Source organism: Dipodomys spectabilis, unplaced genomic scaffold (assembly GCF_019054845.1).
Source record: "Dipodomys spectabilis isolate Male_0828 unplaced genomic scaffold, ASM1905484v1 ptg000108l, whole genome shotgun sequence".
In the NCBI taxonomy this organism is placed as follows: Eukaryota; Metazoa; Chordata; class Mammalia; order Rodentia; family Heteromyidae; genus Dipodomys; species Dipodomys spectabilis.
In genome coordinates this window covers 17,903,538-17,917,442 of record NW_024870785.1, presented here as the reverse complement: position 1 = coordinate 17,917,442, position 13,905 = coordinate 17,903,538, and the positions used below count along the sequence as shown (strand labels likewise).

The 13,905-nt window shown below is 41.5% G+C and overlaps 1 protein-coding gene across 1 annotated transcript in view; it reads right to left on the bottom strand.

Moving 5' to 3' along the window:
- Positions 1-13,905, bottom strand: part of Usp3 (ubiquitin specific peptidase 3) — a 78,391-nt gene that overhangs the window by 18,951 nt on the left and 45,535 nt on the right. Inside the window, exons 5-8 of the mRNA XM_042687839.1 lie at positions 10,473-10,554; positions 8,919-9,001; positions 7,687-7,800; positions 5,168-5,281 (exon numbers count right to left, since the gene is read on the bottom strand). Of these exons, the coding sequence (XP_042543773.1) occupies positions 5,168-5,281; positions 7,687-7,800; positions 8,919-9,001; positions 10,473-10,554 (393 nt within the window). The remainder of the gene's footprint in view (positions 1-5,167; positions 5,282-7,686; positions 7,801-8,918; positions 9,002-10,472; positions 10,555-13,905) is intronic.

Here is a 13,905-nt window from a genome sequence, read left to right as displayed (position 1 = left end):
ATTGTGGTTTACATTTTCATCGGGTGAACCCTTACCCATCCCTTAAAAAAAAATAATCTGCCTAATATGTATGTTAGCTTTTATCAAAATACTACATTTTTTCCTAATATTCTATAAAACATTACAGGCATATTTTCTTTAATTTACATAGAACCAGCTATTTGATAAAGAGTAAATATGTAAGCTGGCGATGGCTCACACCTATAATCCTAGCTACTCAGGATCTGAGAATCATGGTTCAAAGTCAGTCTGGAAAGGAAAGTCCATGAGACACTTAATTCCAATTAACCACTAGAAAACCAGAAGCAGCACTGTGGCTCAAGTGGTAGAGTGCTCACCTTGAGCTGAAGAGTTCAGGGACTGTGCCCTGGCCCAGAGTTCAAGCCCCATGATGGAAAACAAAAACAAAAACCACAGCAAGAAAAGAAGGAAAAGAAAGTATTACATGCAAGGAACAAGTCCTTACAAAGACTATATAGTGTTTATTGTCTTAAGGATAGCTAGTAAATAAGAATAAGGTTTCAGTATTTATTCTTCTAAAAATGTTTAAACATTATAACAAGAACTGATTATAGCTGGGTGCTGATGGCTCATGCCTGTAATCCTAGCTACTCAGGAAGCTGAGATCTGAGGATCATGGTTCAAAGCCAACCTAGGCAAAAAAAGTCTGTGAGATTCTTATCTCCAATTAATCCCCAGAAAACCGAAGTGGAGCTGTGGTTCAAAGTGGTAGAGAGCTAGCCTTGAGTGATAGATCTCAGGGACAGTGCCCAGTCACTGAGTTCAAGCCCCATGACCAACAAAAAAACAACTGATAATTAAAAGCTCTGTTGAGGGAGGTCAAGGTAAATAAATCAAGTTACTCATGAAATTATAAATTGCATATAGGTGATACATTAAGAAGTTTTTCTGGAATCTTAGCATCAGGTGGATCCTAAAGATAGAGATGGGGAGACAGGTGTGTGGCCAAAGTATGGTGGGGTGTTTGCCCTGCAAAGCACACGGCCGAGTGCAATCCCAAACAACAAGCTCTTCTCCCCCCTAAAGAGAGAGAGGGATGGCAAGACACATATTAGCAGGCAGACACATAAAACATGCAAAGATGCCATGTGACAGGGTAATACCATGCTCAAGAAAGTGAGGGAGAATGAAGGCTAATAAGAGTTTTGAAGGGCTGGGAAGGTGGCTCAGTGGTAGAGGGCTTGTCTTGCATGCATGAAGCCCTAGGTTCAATTCCTCAGCACCACATAAACAGAAAAAGCCAGAAGTGGTGCTGTGGCTCAAGTGGTAGAGTGCCCGCCTTGAGCTGAAGAGCAGAGGGACAGCGCCCAGGCCCAGAGTTCAAGCCCCACAACCCACAAAAGAAAAAAAAAAAAAAAATTGTTTTGAAGCTACAAAAAGCCCATATACTCTGACCCAGACCTTTCTTTTAGATCCCTACATTTTTTTTTTTGGTCCAGTCGTGGGGCCTGAACTCTGGGCCTGGGCGCTGTCCCTCTGCTCTTCAGCTCAAGGCAGGCACTCTACCACTTGAGCTACAGCGCCACTTCCAGCTTTTTTTTTTTCTGCTTATGTGGTGCTGAGGAATCGAACCCAAGGCCTTATGCATGCAAGGCAAGTGCTCTACCACTGAGCCAACTTCCCAGCCCAGATCCCTACATTTATATTAAGACCGTTCACAGCAGACTGCCTGAAATAAAGATTAGAAACAAGCCATATAACCATTGGTAAGGGGCTCTTATATATACACAAACTATCACTGAAAAAAGAATAAGTACTGAAAACTAGTAACTACAATTGCATCTAGAAAATAGAAATAATGGTAAAATAAAAAATGCATTTTATGTGTATTTTTTAAAGAATCTTATGAAGTTCAAACAATATGTATTTTGCCTATTTAAAAAATAAACTTGGGCTGGGAATGTGACTTAGTGGTAGAGTGCTTGCCTAGCATGTATGAGGCCCTGGATTTGATTCCTCAACACCATATAAACAGAAAAAGCTAGAAGTAGTGCTGTGGCTCAAGTGGTAGAGTACCAGCCTTAAGCAAAAGCAGCTCAGGGACAGTGTGCAGGCTCTGAGTTCAAGCCCTAGGACTGGCTAATAATAGTAGTAGTAGTAGTAGTAATAATAATAATAATAATATAAAAACTAAACTTTACCCAAAAAGAAAGTTGCACATAAGCTCAGGGACTGTGTCCAGGCCCTGAGTTCAAGCCCCAGTACCGACAAAAATAAATAAACTTTAAGACAGGCAAGGTGGCCTAAGACTAGCTATGTTAGAGGCAGAGATTAGGGGATCACAATTTGCAGACAGCCCAGGCCCAAAAAAAAAAAAAAAAAAAATTCACAAGACCCCATGTCAACCAATAGCGAGGCATAGTGGCACATGACTTTGTCATCCCAGTGGCTGGGAAAGTTCAAGCTGGCCTGGGCATAAAATGAGAGCCTACCTCAAAAATAACCAACACAAAGAGCTGGGAGAGTGTGAATCAAGTGGTAGAGCACTCATCCAGCAAGTAAGTGTAAGGCTTGAGCTTTGAGTTCAAAACAATTAATTAGCCAATTAAGAAGACAAAGGGAAGACAAAGGTGTAGGATGAGCCATAAGTTGTTAAGTGCACCGTGTCTGTTGGAAAATTTTGTAACTGGCTTAGATTAGAGTGGGGGGAAAAGTAGCTTTCACTTCTGTACACAAAGCTATTTACTATACTATAATTAAGGGTACCCTTGTCCCACAATCATGGAAGTACAGCATGTATACAGAAGCAGGAACACCTCCATCTACTCAGAGTCCTCATTTTCATGCCAGGGGATCAAGTTCCCCAGACTCTGTTGGACATTAATCAAGGAAAATGGGCTCTTCAAATGTAAAGAAAAACAATTGACTTGGGCTGATAAATAGAAATACAACTCCAGACTCATTGTGCCTCTACATGGGCATGTTCTAAGAATCTTACCTGCATACCTAATCGTTAAGCCCCACCTCCCAGCTTCACACCTGGGTGCTGAGCAGTGACTGCACTAAAACTGTGCCTGTGATTTAATCTCAAGATCTGGATCTTTAACAAAGAAAAAAAAAACACCTTTGATTACATGAAAATGGGGAAGAATCTCAATTATTACACAATTAGAAGAAAGCCCAGATAAGAATATAAAAGCACCTTCTCAGCAGTGACTATGGAAATTTAAGAGCTGGTGTATATCTGAACGCTCCCCAGAGGTGCCATGTAAATTCCTCAACCTGGTTTTCTTTTCTAAATGTTTTTTTTCCCCCCTTTCATTGGTAAGAACAGTAAAAGATGTAACTTAAGCATCTAAAAACTACGCTGCTCACAGCTGGGCTACAGAAACTAGAAAGGGCAGGATGCGGAAGATTTAGAGTTAAGGGAGAAGGCATAATAATGTTTCCAAACATTCAGGAGTGCAGGACCTTGGCCACCCTTGGGCCAAGGAGAACAGAGTGATGTAGCAGGCCTCAGCTCAAGGCCGGGGAATCAATTACTGCCAACATGGCTATTACGAACTAACTACAAACATGTGGTTTAGGCATGGAACGGTGAACAAATTGTTCTCTCACCTTTGACTCCTCTAATGGGGACAACATTTCTTGCATGGCTGGTATTTTATTGTTGCTGGTTTTTTACTTAACACCAGATTTAAAATACTCAGTGCCTGCCTCACAGTAGACATTCAGTACACAAAAACTATCCTACTAGAGAACCCTAATTCCTGCCAATAATAATTATATGTTAGAAATCTTGTATAAAGCCAGGTACCAGTGGCTCATACCTGTAATCCTAGCTACTCAGGGGGCTGAGAACTGAGGACCAAAGTTCAAAGCCAGTCAAGGCAGGAAAGGCAAGTAAGACTCTTATCTCCACTTTACCACTCAAAAACTGAAGTGGCGCTGTGGCTCAAATTGATAGGGCAAAAAAACCTCAAGGACAGGGCCTAGGGTGTAAGTTTAAGCTGCATAACTGACAAATATTTTATATATATATTTATATATATATATATATGCATATATATATTGACATCCAAACCTGATTTTAATATCTGAACTATCATTCCACTTTTCCTTAGAGTCAAGAAATTCTAAAATTCTTTTAAGTCTATCCCAAAAGGAGATACAAGGTATGACACATAAAAGGTTTCTTCAGAGCAAAGACTAGGACATTGGCACAGTGGTTCTCACCTGTTATCTTTGCTACTAGGGAAACTGCGATCAGGTAGGCACAAGCATAAATGTTACTCAGAAAAAAACAACTAAAGCAAAAAAGGACAAGAGCATAGCTCCAGTGGTGGACTGCCTGCCTTGCAAGTGCAAAGCCTTGATTTCAAACCCTAGTAGAAGCTAGCTCCCTACCTCAAAACAAACCAAGCTTTTAAATAATCCTCTGAAGACCAGAATGAAGTCGGTCACTGTCAGATTCTCAAGGCTATATTTTTCAGCAAAGCAACAAATTTGGTCCTTGGAAGCTGTGTGTTGTCGTTGTTGTTTGGTCGGTCATGGGGCTTGAACTCTGGGCCTGGGCACTGTCCCTCAGCTCTTCAGCTCAAGCCCTACCACTTGAGCCACAGCACCACTTCCTGAAGCTGTTACTTTTAAAGCTGTTACTTTTTAAACATTTCCTTTTACTAGCAACAATCTTTTCAGGAATAATTGCCAGGTTTTACTACAGTGTGCTATGTTTAACCAAAGGATTATATATAAGCAGTTAAGAATTGTTACTCAATTCACAGGACTCAAATCTGCCACCATGCACTGTCTGCTCTGAGCTGAATCCACGCTTGGTAAGGTAGAACTCCTGACAGCACTTGCAGAGAGCAAACACAGGTAACAGTCACTTGCCCGCCACACGAGGACAGGGCACAGCTACTTTCTAAGTGTAACTCAGCTCCTCAGAACAGTGAGCATAACACCCTGGGTTTCTACTGATTTCATCTGGATTCTTTAGTTTAGGAATGTATGACAGCAATTATTCTTTGAAAGACTTTCAAGCAAATCAAGGGAAAATATCCAATATGTTTTCCTGGCATACATAAGCTATGTAGAAGGACTTTACTTAAATAAACGTTATTTGTTTAATCAGCATACTTGGAACACCACCACTTTATCAAGAATTGTAGAAGTGGTATAGAGACTCAATATTTTCAACACTCACCTGAAATTCGGCATGATCTTCCAAACAACATAGAACAAGGACTCTGGACTAAATGCAGTCTGGTTACCTTGCCACAAAGCACAGAGTGTCTTTCTAAACTCTTCTACCAAAGACCTAGGAAAGAATAAAGAATTATACCCTTAACATAATCTTACATTGTCTAAAATATGTAATAAAAAATTAAAACATAAGCCTTTTCTGAACTAAGTTTGACCACTAAGATCATCTCAAAAGCCCATATAGCTGGGCACTGGTGGGTCACACCTGAATCAGCCCAGGCAGACAAATCCTTCAGACTCTTACCTCCAATGAACCAGAAAAAAAAAGCCAGAAGTGCAGATATTACTCAGGTGGTAGAGTAAATCTGAGCAAGAGCTTGAGGCCCTGAGTTCAAGTCCCAGAACCTATACCCTCTGCCCCTCCCCAAATCCCTCCCTACCTCCCCAGAAAAGCTCATATAAACAGCAGTAATTTATTGGCAAAACTAAGGGTTGTTTTTTTTTTAAACTGGCAAAACTCATTTTTTATATGGTTAACTGCAAGTATGCAAAGTACTTTCATATTTGTATACTGAATTTAAAATAAGCACACGGAAACAACAAAGCACTGGCTAATTTTTAAGCCAAATGCTTAAGCCCGTTGATCCTCCTTTCTAGTTTCTGGAATGAGGCTCTAACGTGGAGCTCCATCACTATCTGGGACTATGTCGGGGAGAACCTCACCTCGCGCTACTGCAACATAAAGCTAGAAGGAGCCTGAACTTTTTGAGACTAGGCTGCAATCATAACCTCTTACTTTTACGTGAGGGAAAAAAAAAAAATAGGAGTAAGCCACTGCAAATTGTGACTTTCTGCTCATGTAGTTAAACTGATATGCTTCAAGTTCAATTTCCGTATCTGTCCATCTAAGTCCCACGCTCTTGGACACTCACTCGACAGGTATATCTCCGAGCATCGCTATATTCTCTCTCAAGCCTTGTAATCCAGTAGGTGCCTGCGATACAGGTCACATGGCCTCCCGGCCCCTGACCTCTCTTCCTACATTTGGAGAGGTCCCTCCCTTAAGAGTCCCCGGTGGGAGGCAGAACTGTTTTGTCAGGCCCCCTCGCAGTCAGAGCACAGACATGGAGCCTGGTTCTGTCCACTTGAAACAATGGTGACACAGAAGCAAGGCAAAGAGCATCCATAGACAGACAGCGGCAGCAGCAAAAGCAGCACTGCAGTACCGTGCTGTGCCCTGGGGCAGCAGCATCCTTTCGTCCTCACAGGACAGTTCTACGGGTGAATGCAGCTGGGGAACAGGCTCCAGACCCGATTTCCATCCACTAGCCCTTCTATGAATTCCTTTTCTGCCTGTATCTGTCTGAGGGAAATTCTGCTGCACTCGTAACTAATCCCTAAGTGACTGATGAGTCAAGCACCAATAACCCTGCCACCCCTCCTTCCTAACTGCTATCTACCCCTCAGCCAACACCTCCTCTCCAGCTCATCCCATAGGATGCTGCTGTAGAAGGAAAGGCCCTCCACTGAACCTAGGTCAGGTCATCCCAACCCCACCTCTGCCTGGCTTGAAAGGATCCCCATAGGGAGGCTCCATCCAGGATGATCACCATTCTAACATGTTCTATGCTCCTCTTCCTCAGCCACCAACACAGGGCAGTGTCTGATTATATAAAGTGGTCCTCAGGCTGGGGCAGTGGTGGTCCATGCCTGTAAACCTAGCTACACAGAAGGCTGGGATCAAAACGATCATGGTTTGAGACCAGCCTGGGAAAAGAAGTCTGAAAGACCTATTCTGAACCAGTAACTGGATGGCATATGCCTTCCATCCTAGAAGGGAAGCAGAAGACTATGATGGTTCTAGGACAGCCCAAACAGAAAGGTTTGAGTCCATGAGACTCCACCTCAAAGAAAAGAAGCTGTGTGTGATAGCATGTACCTGCCATCCCAGCTACGATGGGAAGCGATAAACATGAGGATCTTGGTCCAGACACTTCCAGGTGGAAAGTTACACAAGGCCACAAAAATAACCCATAAAAGGGCTGGGGCATGGCTCAGTAGTAGAGAACCTACCTAGCGAACATGAGTCCCTTGTCAAACCCCAGTGCTGCCACACACACAAACACATACAACACAGAATGAGTGGGAGTTGGCTGCACAGAGAGGGATGAACAAAGAGGAAAACCATTAAATACATACAGATAATAAAGCACTAATTAGCCAAGACAGGTTTGCCTAACACTATCAAACAAACCAATTCAGATGAACTAAGTGTATGTTTAAACATACACTTAGAATTCTACTATGTACATGTCAATTCTAGAATGTTCGAATCTTCAGACTCAAGTAGAACGTTAAACTTATTCTTTCTGTTATAGTAAATAGAATTCCAACAATTAAGATTATAATTGCCATCTAACTTGCACACATTTAGAAGAGCTTTTTAAAAATGTGCCTATTAATTCAAGCAAGAAAAATCCCAAGCCCGTTAAGCAGAAAGGACACGTTCTGGTAACTCACACATTGTTGTCCCCTTGGCTCCTGGTGTGGTATGTCCGCCTTCCTGCTGTCTTTCCATTCCTTAACTCGACAGCAGGCAGTTCTTTGAAGTAACAGCAAAACTGCTCAATGTTGCTATTTTAAAAGAAGGAAATACATTTTTTTAAAGAGGAGAATTTAAAAGGATGGTATAGAAATCCTATGAAATCTCCATATGCATTTTAAAGTGTGATCTCTGTCTTATAACCTCTTTCACTGAGTTTCTTTATTTTGGCTCATTCACTCTAAGATATAGTTTGTAGGAATGAACAAAGAACTACCCTTCAAAATGCTTCAACATTCCTAGAGGCTGTCACCAGCTTCTCTTTTCAGGGTGCCTGTTTCTAGGTACTCGATAAAAATCATTTCCTCAAACAAAAACCACCTGTAAACCCAAACATATTACTTCCATACACTATCCAAAATCATGAGGAAGACTAAGGAGTAACTAGAATCCTTACCACTTTGAGCAAGCATAGGTAATCGAAGACATGAAGTTCAGCTCTGTTGCTTATTTGCAATGTGATGTGGTCAGGTTAATTAACTCTAGCTTTTAATGCCTTTTAAAAGTACAAAACTGCCAAGATCACTTCTTCTGCAGAAGTCAGTCCTATTGACTATTTCATTACTACTTATTTTACATCTTTCAGGTTCTTCTAAAAGCATGTGACCTTATGCTGAAGACTTAAGCTCTCTGAACTAGGTTCCCTGAAATCTAGAGGCCCACAGCCAGGGAGCTTTTCCTTTTTTGTCAGTACTGGGGTTTGAAGTCAGGTGCTCACACTTGCTAGGCACTCTACCAGTTTGAGCCACATCTCCACTTCTGGTTTGCTGGTAGTTAATTGGAGACAACAATCTCATGGACTTTCCTACCCAGGCTGGTTTCAAACTGCAATCCTCAGATCTCAGTGTCTCTCTTTTAAAGAAAAAAGTCTGATTCCTTCTCTAGTCTATTCAAGAAGCCATAGGAAATAAAAATAACAGTTGTTATCATTCAATATTGCTCAAAGCACTTTAGACAAATTATATTGTTTAATCTTCTCAACTACCCAAGAGGTAGGAACCAATTTTACTCATGAGGAAAGGAAGGCACACGGCATTAAGGTAAATTTCTCCAAGAAATAAAACTAGCATTTGTGGCAGAGACAAGATCTGAATCCAAAGCCTTTGCTCTTAACCTGTAATGTCAGTACATAAGCTCTGCTGTATGTTACCTGAGTGACTGAAGAATGGCATTCATGAAACACGTGTTGCCCAAATTCCGAAGGCCAGTCGCACAAATGGCAGTGGTACTTCCCTGTAAAATAGAATGAGGCACCAGCAATGCAAGGGAAGGCTGTTTCAAACATCAAAGTGAAAGCAAAGGCCTCTTGAAACTCCAGCACCAAGCCAATCTGTCCAGTGAATATTTCCAACACGCTCTCTAGTCTCTGTATGAGCACATGGCTGTTTTTACAAGGCATTTTTGAGCTAAATGGGAGTATCATATTGGAAGATTATGAGGAAACAGCCTTGGCAAATATCACAAAACCATGAATTATATAACACAAAGGGGGAAAAACAGAAAAATAAATGTCTGTTTTCTTAGTAGTGGGATATAAACTGTAAAAAAAAAAAAAGTACCCGGACTTCTAAAGACTGAGGTCTCAGTTAGTCTGCTTAGTTCTATGAATGGACCATGGATATCATGATGTCTGAACACTACACAAGGAACAAGCTACCAATACAATCCAAAGCAGCTCTGCCCATTGCTCAGGTGGCCACAAGAGCTCTTTAGGTGTTTGTTCCACACAATTTATTTGCGTGTACCAGTCCTGGGGTTTGAGCTCAGGACCTGGGTGCCATCCCTAAGTTGCTTTTGCTCAAGGCTAGAGTTCTTCCACTGGAGCCACAGCTCCATTTCCTGGTTGTTGTTGGGGTTTTTTTTTTTTGGTGGTTAATTCAAGATAAAGAGACTTTCCTGCCCAGGCTGGCTTTGAACCATAATCCTCAGCTCTCATTCTCCTAAGTAGCTATGATTACAGGCACAAGCCACCAGCACTCAGCCTACTTCCACAAAAATAAGACTCTCACTGAGTACATGTCCAAATACGGCATGGCAACAAGGAGCAAATGCAGGGCAAAAAGATAGGTCCATTTCAAAATATTTTACTATCCTGCCATCTATTATGGTTTCCCGAATGAGAATATGTTTTCTTTTATGCGAAGTTTTATCAATGAAGGTCCAAGAAAGAAAACATCACAAATTCAAAGCCTAGAATTTAACACTAGGGATCTTTCACAGAAGGAAGCCAGGATCCCCAAGACAAGTGCTGAGATGTATGGTAGGTACTGAGTGTGACCTGCTTTCTAAGGTACCAGAAGGGGCATAGTAGCAATGCTGACAGGACTTACAGCAGCTAACAGTTTTTTTTTTTTTTTTTTTTTTGGTCTGGTCGTGGGGCCTGAGCTCTGGGCCTGGGTGCTGTCCCTCAGCTCTTCAGCTCAAGGCTAGCGCTCTACCACTTGAGCCACAGCGCCACTTCTGGCTTTTTTCTTTTTGCTTATGTGGTGCTGAGGAATCGAACCCAGGGCCTCAGGCATGCAAGGCAAGTGCTCTACCACTGAGCTACCTTCCCAGCCCAGCAGCTAACAGTTCTAACACGCCAAGTCAAGGCACAGACAAATTTAATGGTTCACACAACAGGTAACAGTAAATGCGAAGAAGAGTTCTAACAAAATAGTCATTTGACCTAAACTAATTCTTATCCTTGAATATAATTACTTACATTTACTTTTAATAACTTGCTGTTTAGTGATGAGTTTTCCAAAAGTTTTCTTTTCCTGTGCCTGTCAGCTGTGAAAGCCGAGCTATTAAAACACAAACAGATTGTCCAAAAAGGCATTAATATACACATCCTACAGCGTAGGCTAAAGAATAAACTCAAGCTGTTCTTGGTGTCCTTGCCTGCTTCATCAGGCTGTCAAGTGACCTGGCAGACCTACAAGTTTTTGCAGTTTAAACAAGAAACCTCATTGCTCCTCAACCCCTGCCCTCCACCCCGTGGCAGGGTTGTGTGCTGCCCCCTGCAAAGCCGGTGGTAGATGCAGGATACGCCCTCCCCACCACCTTCTGTCTGCCTAATTAATCGTCAAGTTTTGAAAATGAGAGGACCCATTCCCCTGGGTAACATTTAACAGCCTCAAATCATATGTTACTTCTTTCTTAATTTGGAAAAGGTGCCATTTTTCAATCATGTGTTTTATTAGATTATGATATCAGCCGACAGGAATGAAAACTATGGGAATATAGGCATATATAAATTTATCTGGATCAGTTATACGCTAAAGAATATTCTAAAACAAGTCTTTACTAGGTTAGAAACCTTGAATTCAAATTTTCTTCTTGATGGAAGATACTTTACTTAAACTTAATCAGAAAGTTATTCCTATTTCCAAAAGATCACTCTAAAATTACTATGTATCAGGAGAATTAATCTGAAGTACAAAATTATTATTAAACACAGACTTTTAAGTCTGTCAATTCTTTCCCACCTTTTTTTTTTTTTTTTGGTTGGTCATGGGGCTTGAACTCTGGGCCTGGGTCCTGTCCCTCGGCGTTTTCTATTTATGTGGTGCTGAGGAATCGAACTCAGGGTCTCATGCATGCAAGGCAAGCACTCTACCACTGAGCCACCTTCCCCAGCCCATTCTTTCCCAATTTCTAAAGGTACCAAACTAATCCAATGTAAAGACATAATTATTTTTCTTTCCAGAATTTCCACATGAACTACAGTGTCTTTGGAACATCAAATCTAGTGACAGCTGCTTCAAATCTTTAAAATAGTCTCCTGAACTGTGTCTTTCTCAGACTACAAAATGAACAGGCCAGTTCCATACAGTACAGTATTCCACAGACTCCTTCACAAAATTCTCAAGAGAAGAGGTCGAATCGCCAACAGTGTCTGTACTACTTAATGATCATGCACTTGGGGATTTTTAACTAAAGTTGTTACATTTCACCTTCAAAATGACACACTCTTCTAGATCCACACTTGACACACTCTTCTAGATCCACACTACTATGGTAGCCACTAGTTCACTACATATGCTATTTAAACTTAGTTGAGTTTAACAGAAGTTTAAAATTCAGTTTGTCAGTGGCATGTACAGCTTTTTAAATGCTCAAGTGGCTACAGCGTTAGAGAAAGCAAATCAGGAAACTCCCCCATCACCTCAGGTTCCTCCTGCTGCACCCATCACCCTGGTGCTGCATACAAAAAACACAAGTGTAATCATAGATCCCACAGCTGCTCCATTAAAGCCTAAGTCTGTGAAACATCAGAGGACACAGACTACAAGCAGAAGGTATATGTGACACCTTTTACCTGATGGAGTAGTCAACAGAAAGAATAGTTCCTAGTAAGGCTGGGACCTTGTTCTGCCAAGGACCTTTTGGATATTTATAGTACCACTGGAGGGCCATACCTAATCCTCAATACAAAAAGACAACAGGAAGCCATGTCTGTCTCATCAAGTACCAAATGACTTTTCAGGCCTTATACAACTCAAGGGCCAGATATTCCCACCCCATGTATTATAAACACACATTTTGGAAGGCCCTCTGTTTTCTTTAATTTAGGTCTGAACAACTTAATCTGGATTAATAGAGCAGGCTTTCTCAGAGGCAGAGAAAACATTCTGGTAGCTACTTAACTTCCCCAACAGAAGCAAGCATGGAAATTCTTTTTTTTTTTTTTTTTCTGTCAGTTGTGGGGCTTGAACTCTGGGCCTGGGTGCTGTCCCTGTGCTCTTCAGCTCAAGGCGAGCACTCTACTGCTTGAGCCACAGCACCACTTCCAGTTTTCTAATGGTTTATTGGAGATAAGAGTCTCACAGACTTTTCTTTTTTTTTTTTTTTTGGGGGGGGGGGGGAGGGTCCGGTTGTGGGGCCTGAACTCTGGGCCTGGGCGCTGTCCCTCAGCTCTTCAGCTCAAGGCTAGCGCTCTACCACTTGAGCCACAGCACCACTTCTGGCTTTTTTCTTTTCTTTTTGCGTATGTGGTGCTGAGGAATCGAACCCAGGGCCTCAGGCTTGCAAGGCAAGCGCTTTACCACTGAGCCACCTTCCCAGCCCTTTCACAGACTTTTCTGCCTGGGCTGGCTTTGAATTGTGATCCTCAGATCTCAGCCTCCTGAGTAGCTAGGATTACAGGCGGAAATTCTTTACAGTGGTGTAGGTGTTCCTACACAAACTTCCTCGGGACTCTACTCCTTCACAGTTTATCATGAGTGACTGCAGCAAAATGAATATTTAGATTCGTATGATGCCTCTGTCTCTAATCCTACATACATGGGACTCTAATTAAAACAGAAAATGCCCAAGATGACAAAAGTACTTGACCCCAAAGAGTTTTAATTGGCATCTTCCTTTATCAGCCCTATAATCTGGCCAGGCAGTGCATAAAAGCCTGGTGAGCAGACACTGCACAGTGGCTTGGTATTGGCTGAATGCTATGCTGGCTCTAAGCTGACCCAAGGTGGCCTGCTTTGGGTGGGTTCTCACCCATCCAACTTTCTATGCATCAACTGGCAAAAATAACTTAGATGGCACCTGATGTGAAGTGATTTACACAGATTTCACTGCGCAAGCAATCATTCCAGAGCCACGCTTCTATCTCTTTAGGCTCAAAGGCTATTGCTATTTGATTTAGTTTATTGCTTTAATTTGAAGTCCAGTGGCTTTTATCTGAATAAGCAATTTGGCTTAGCAAGAAAAATATTCACATAAATTTTTCAACTTCTTTATGATCACAAAGCATTCACACCTCTTTATAATTTCAAATTGTATGTGCTAACCCTGACAAAAAAAAATGAAGTGAAAAAACTGTGATCCTGTGCTATATAGTATGGTATTTAAACCTAATTTTCCTTAATCTTTCTAGGCAGATCTAATAATATATTTGACAAGAGATTTTTGAATACCAAAAGTAACTTCATAAATAGATTTTATCTTTTTCTGCTCTTTCTTTCCACTCTCAAAATTCCCCTTGCAGATACACTGACTAGCTTCTAAATTTGTGAGTGGTACCTAAAAAACAGGCTCTGGGGCCCTATAGCTTATGATATAGCTTATAAGCAAATTTCATACATCAACACCAAGGCTTGATAACATTTCAATCCCACTTAAACATGCTAAAGTTATAGAACTCACCCAACAAT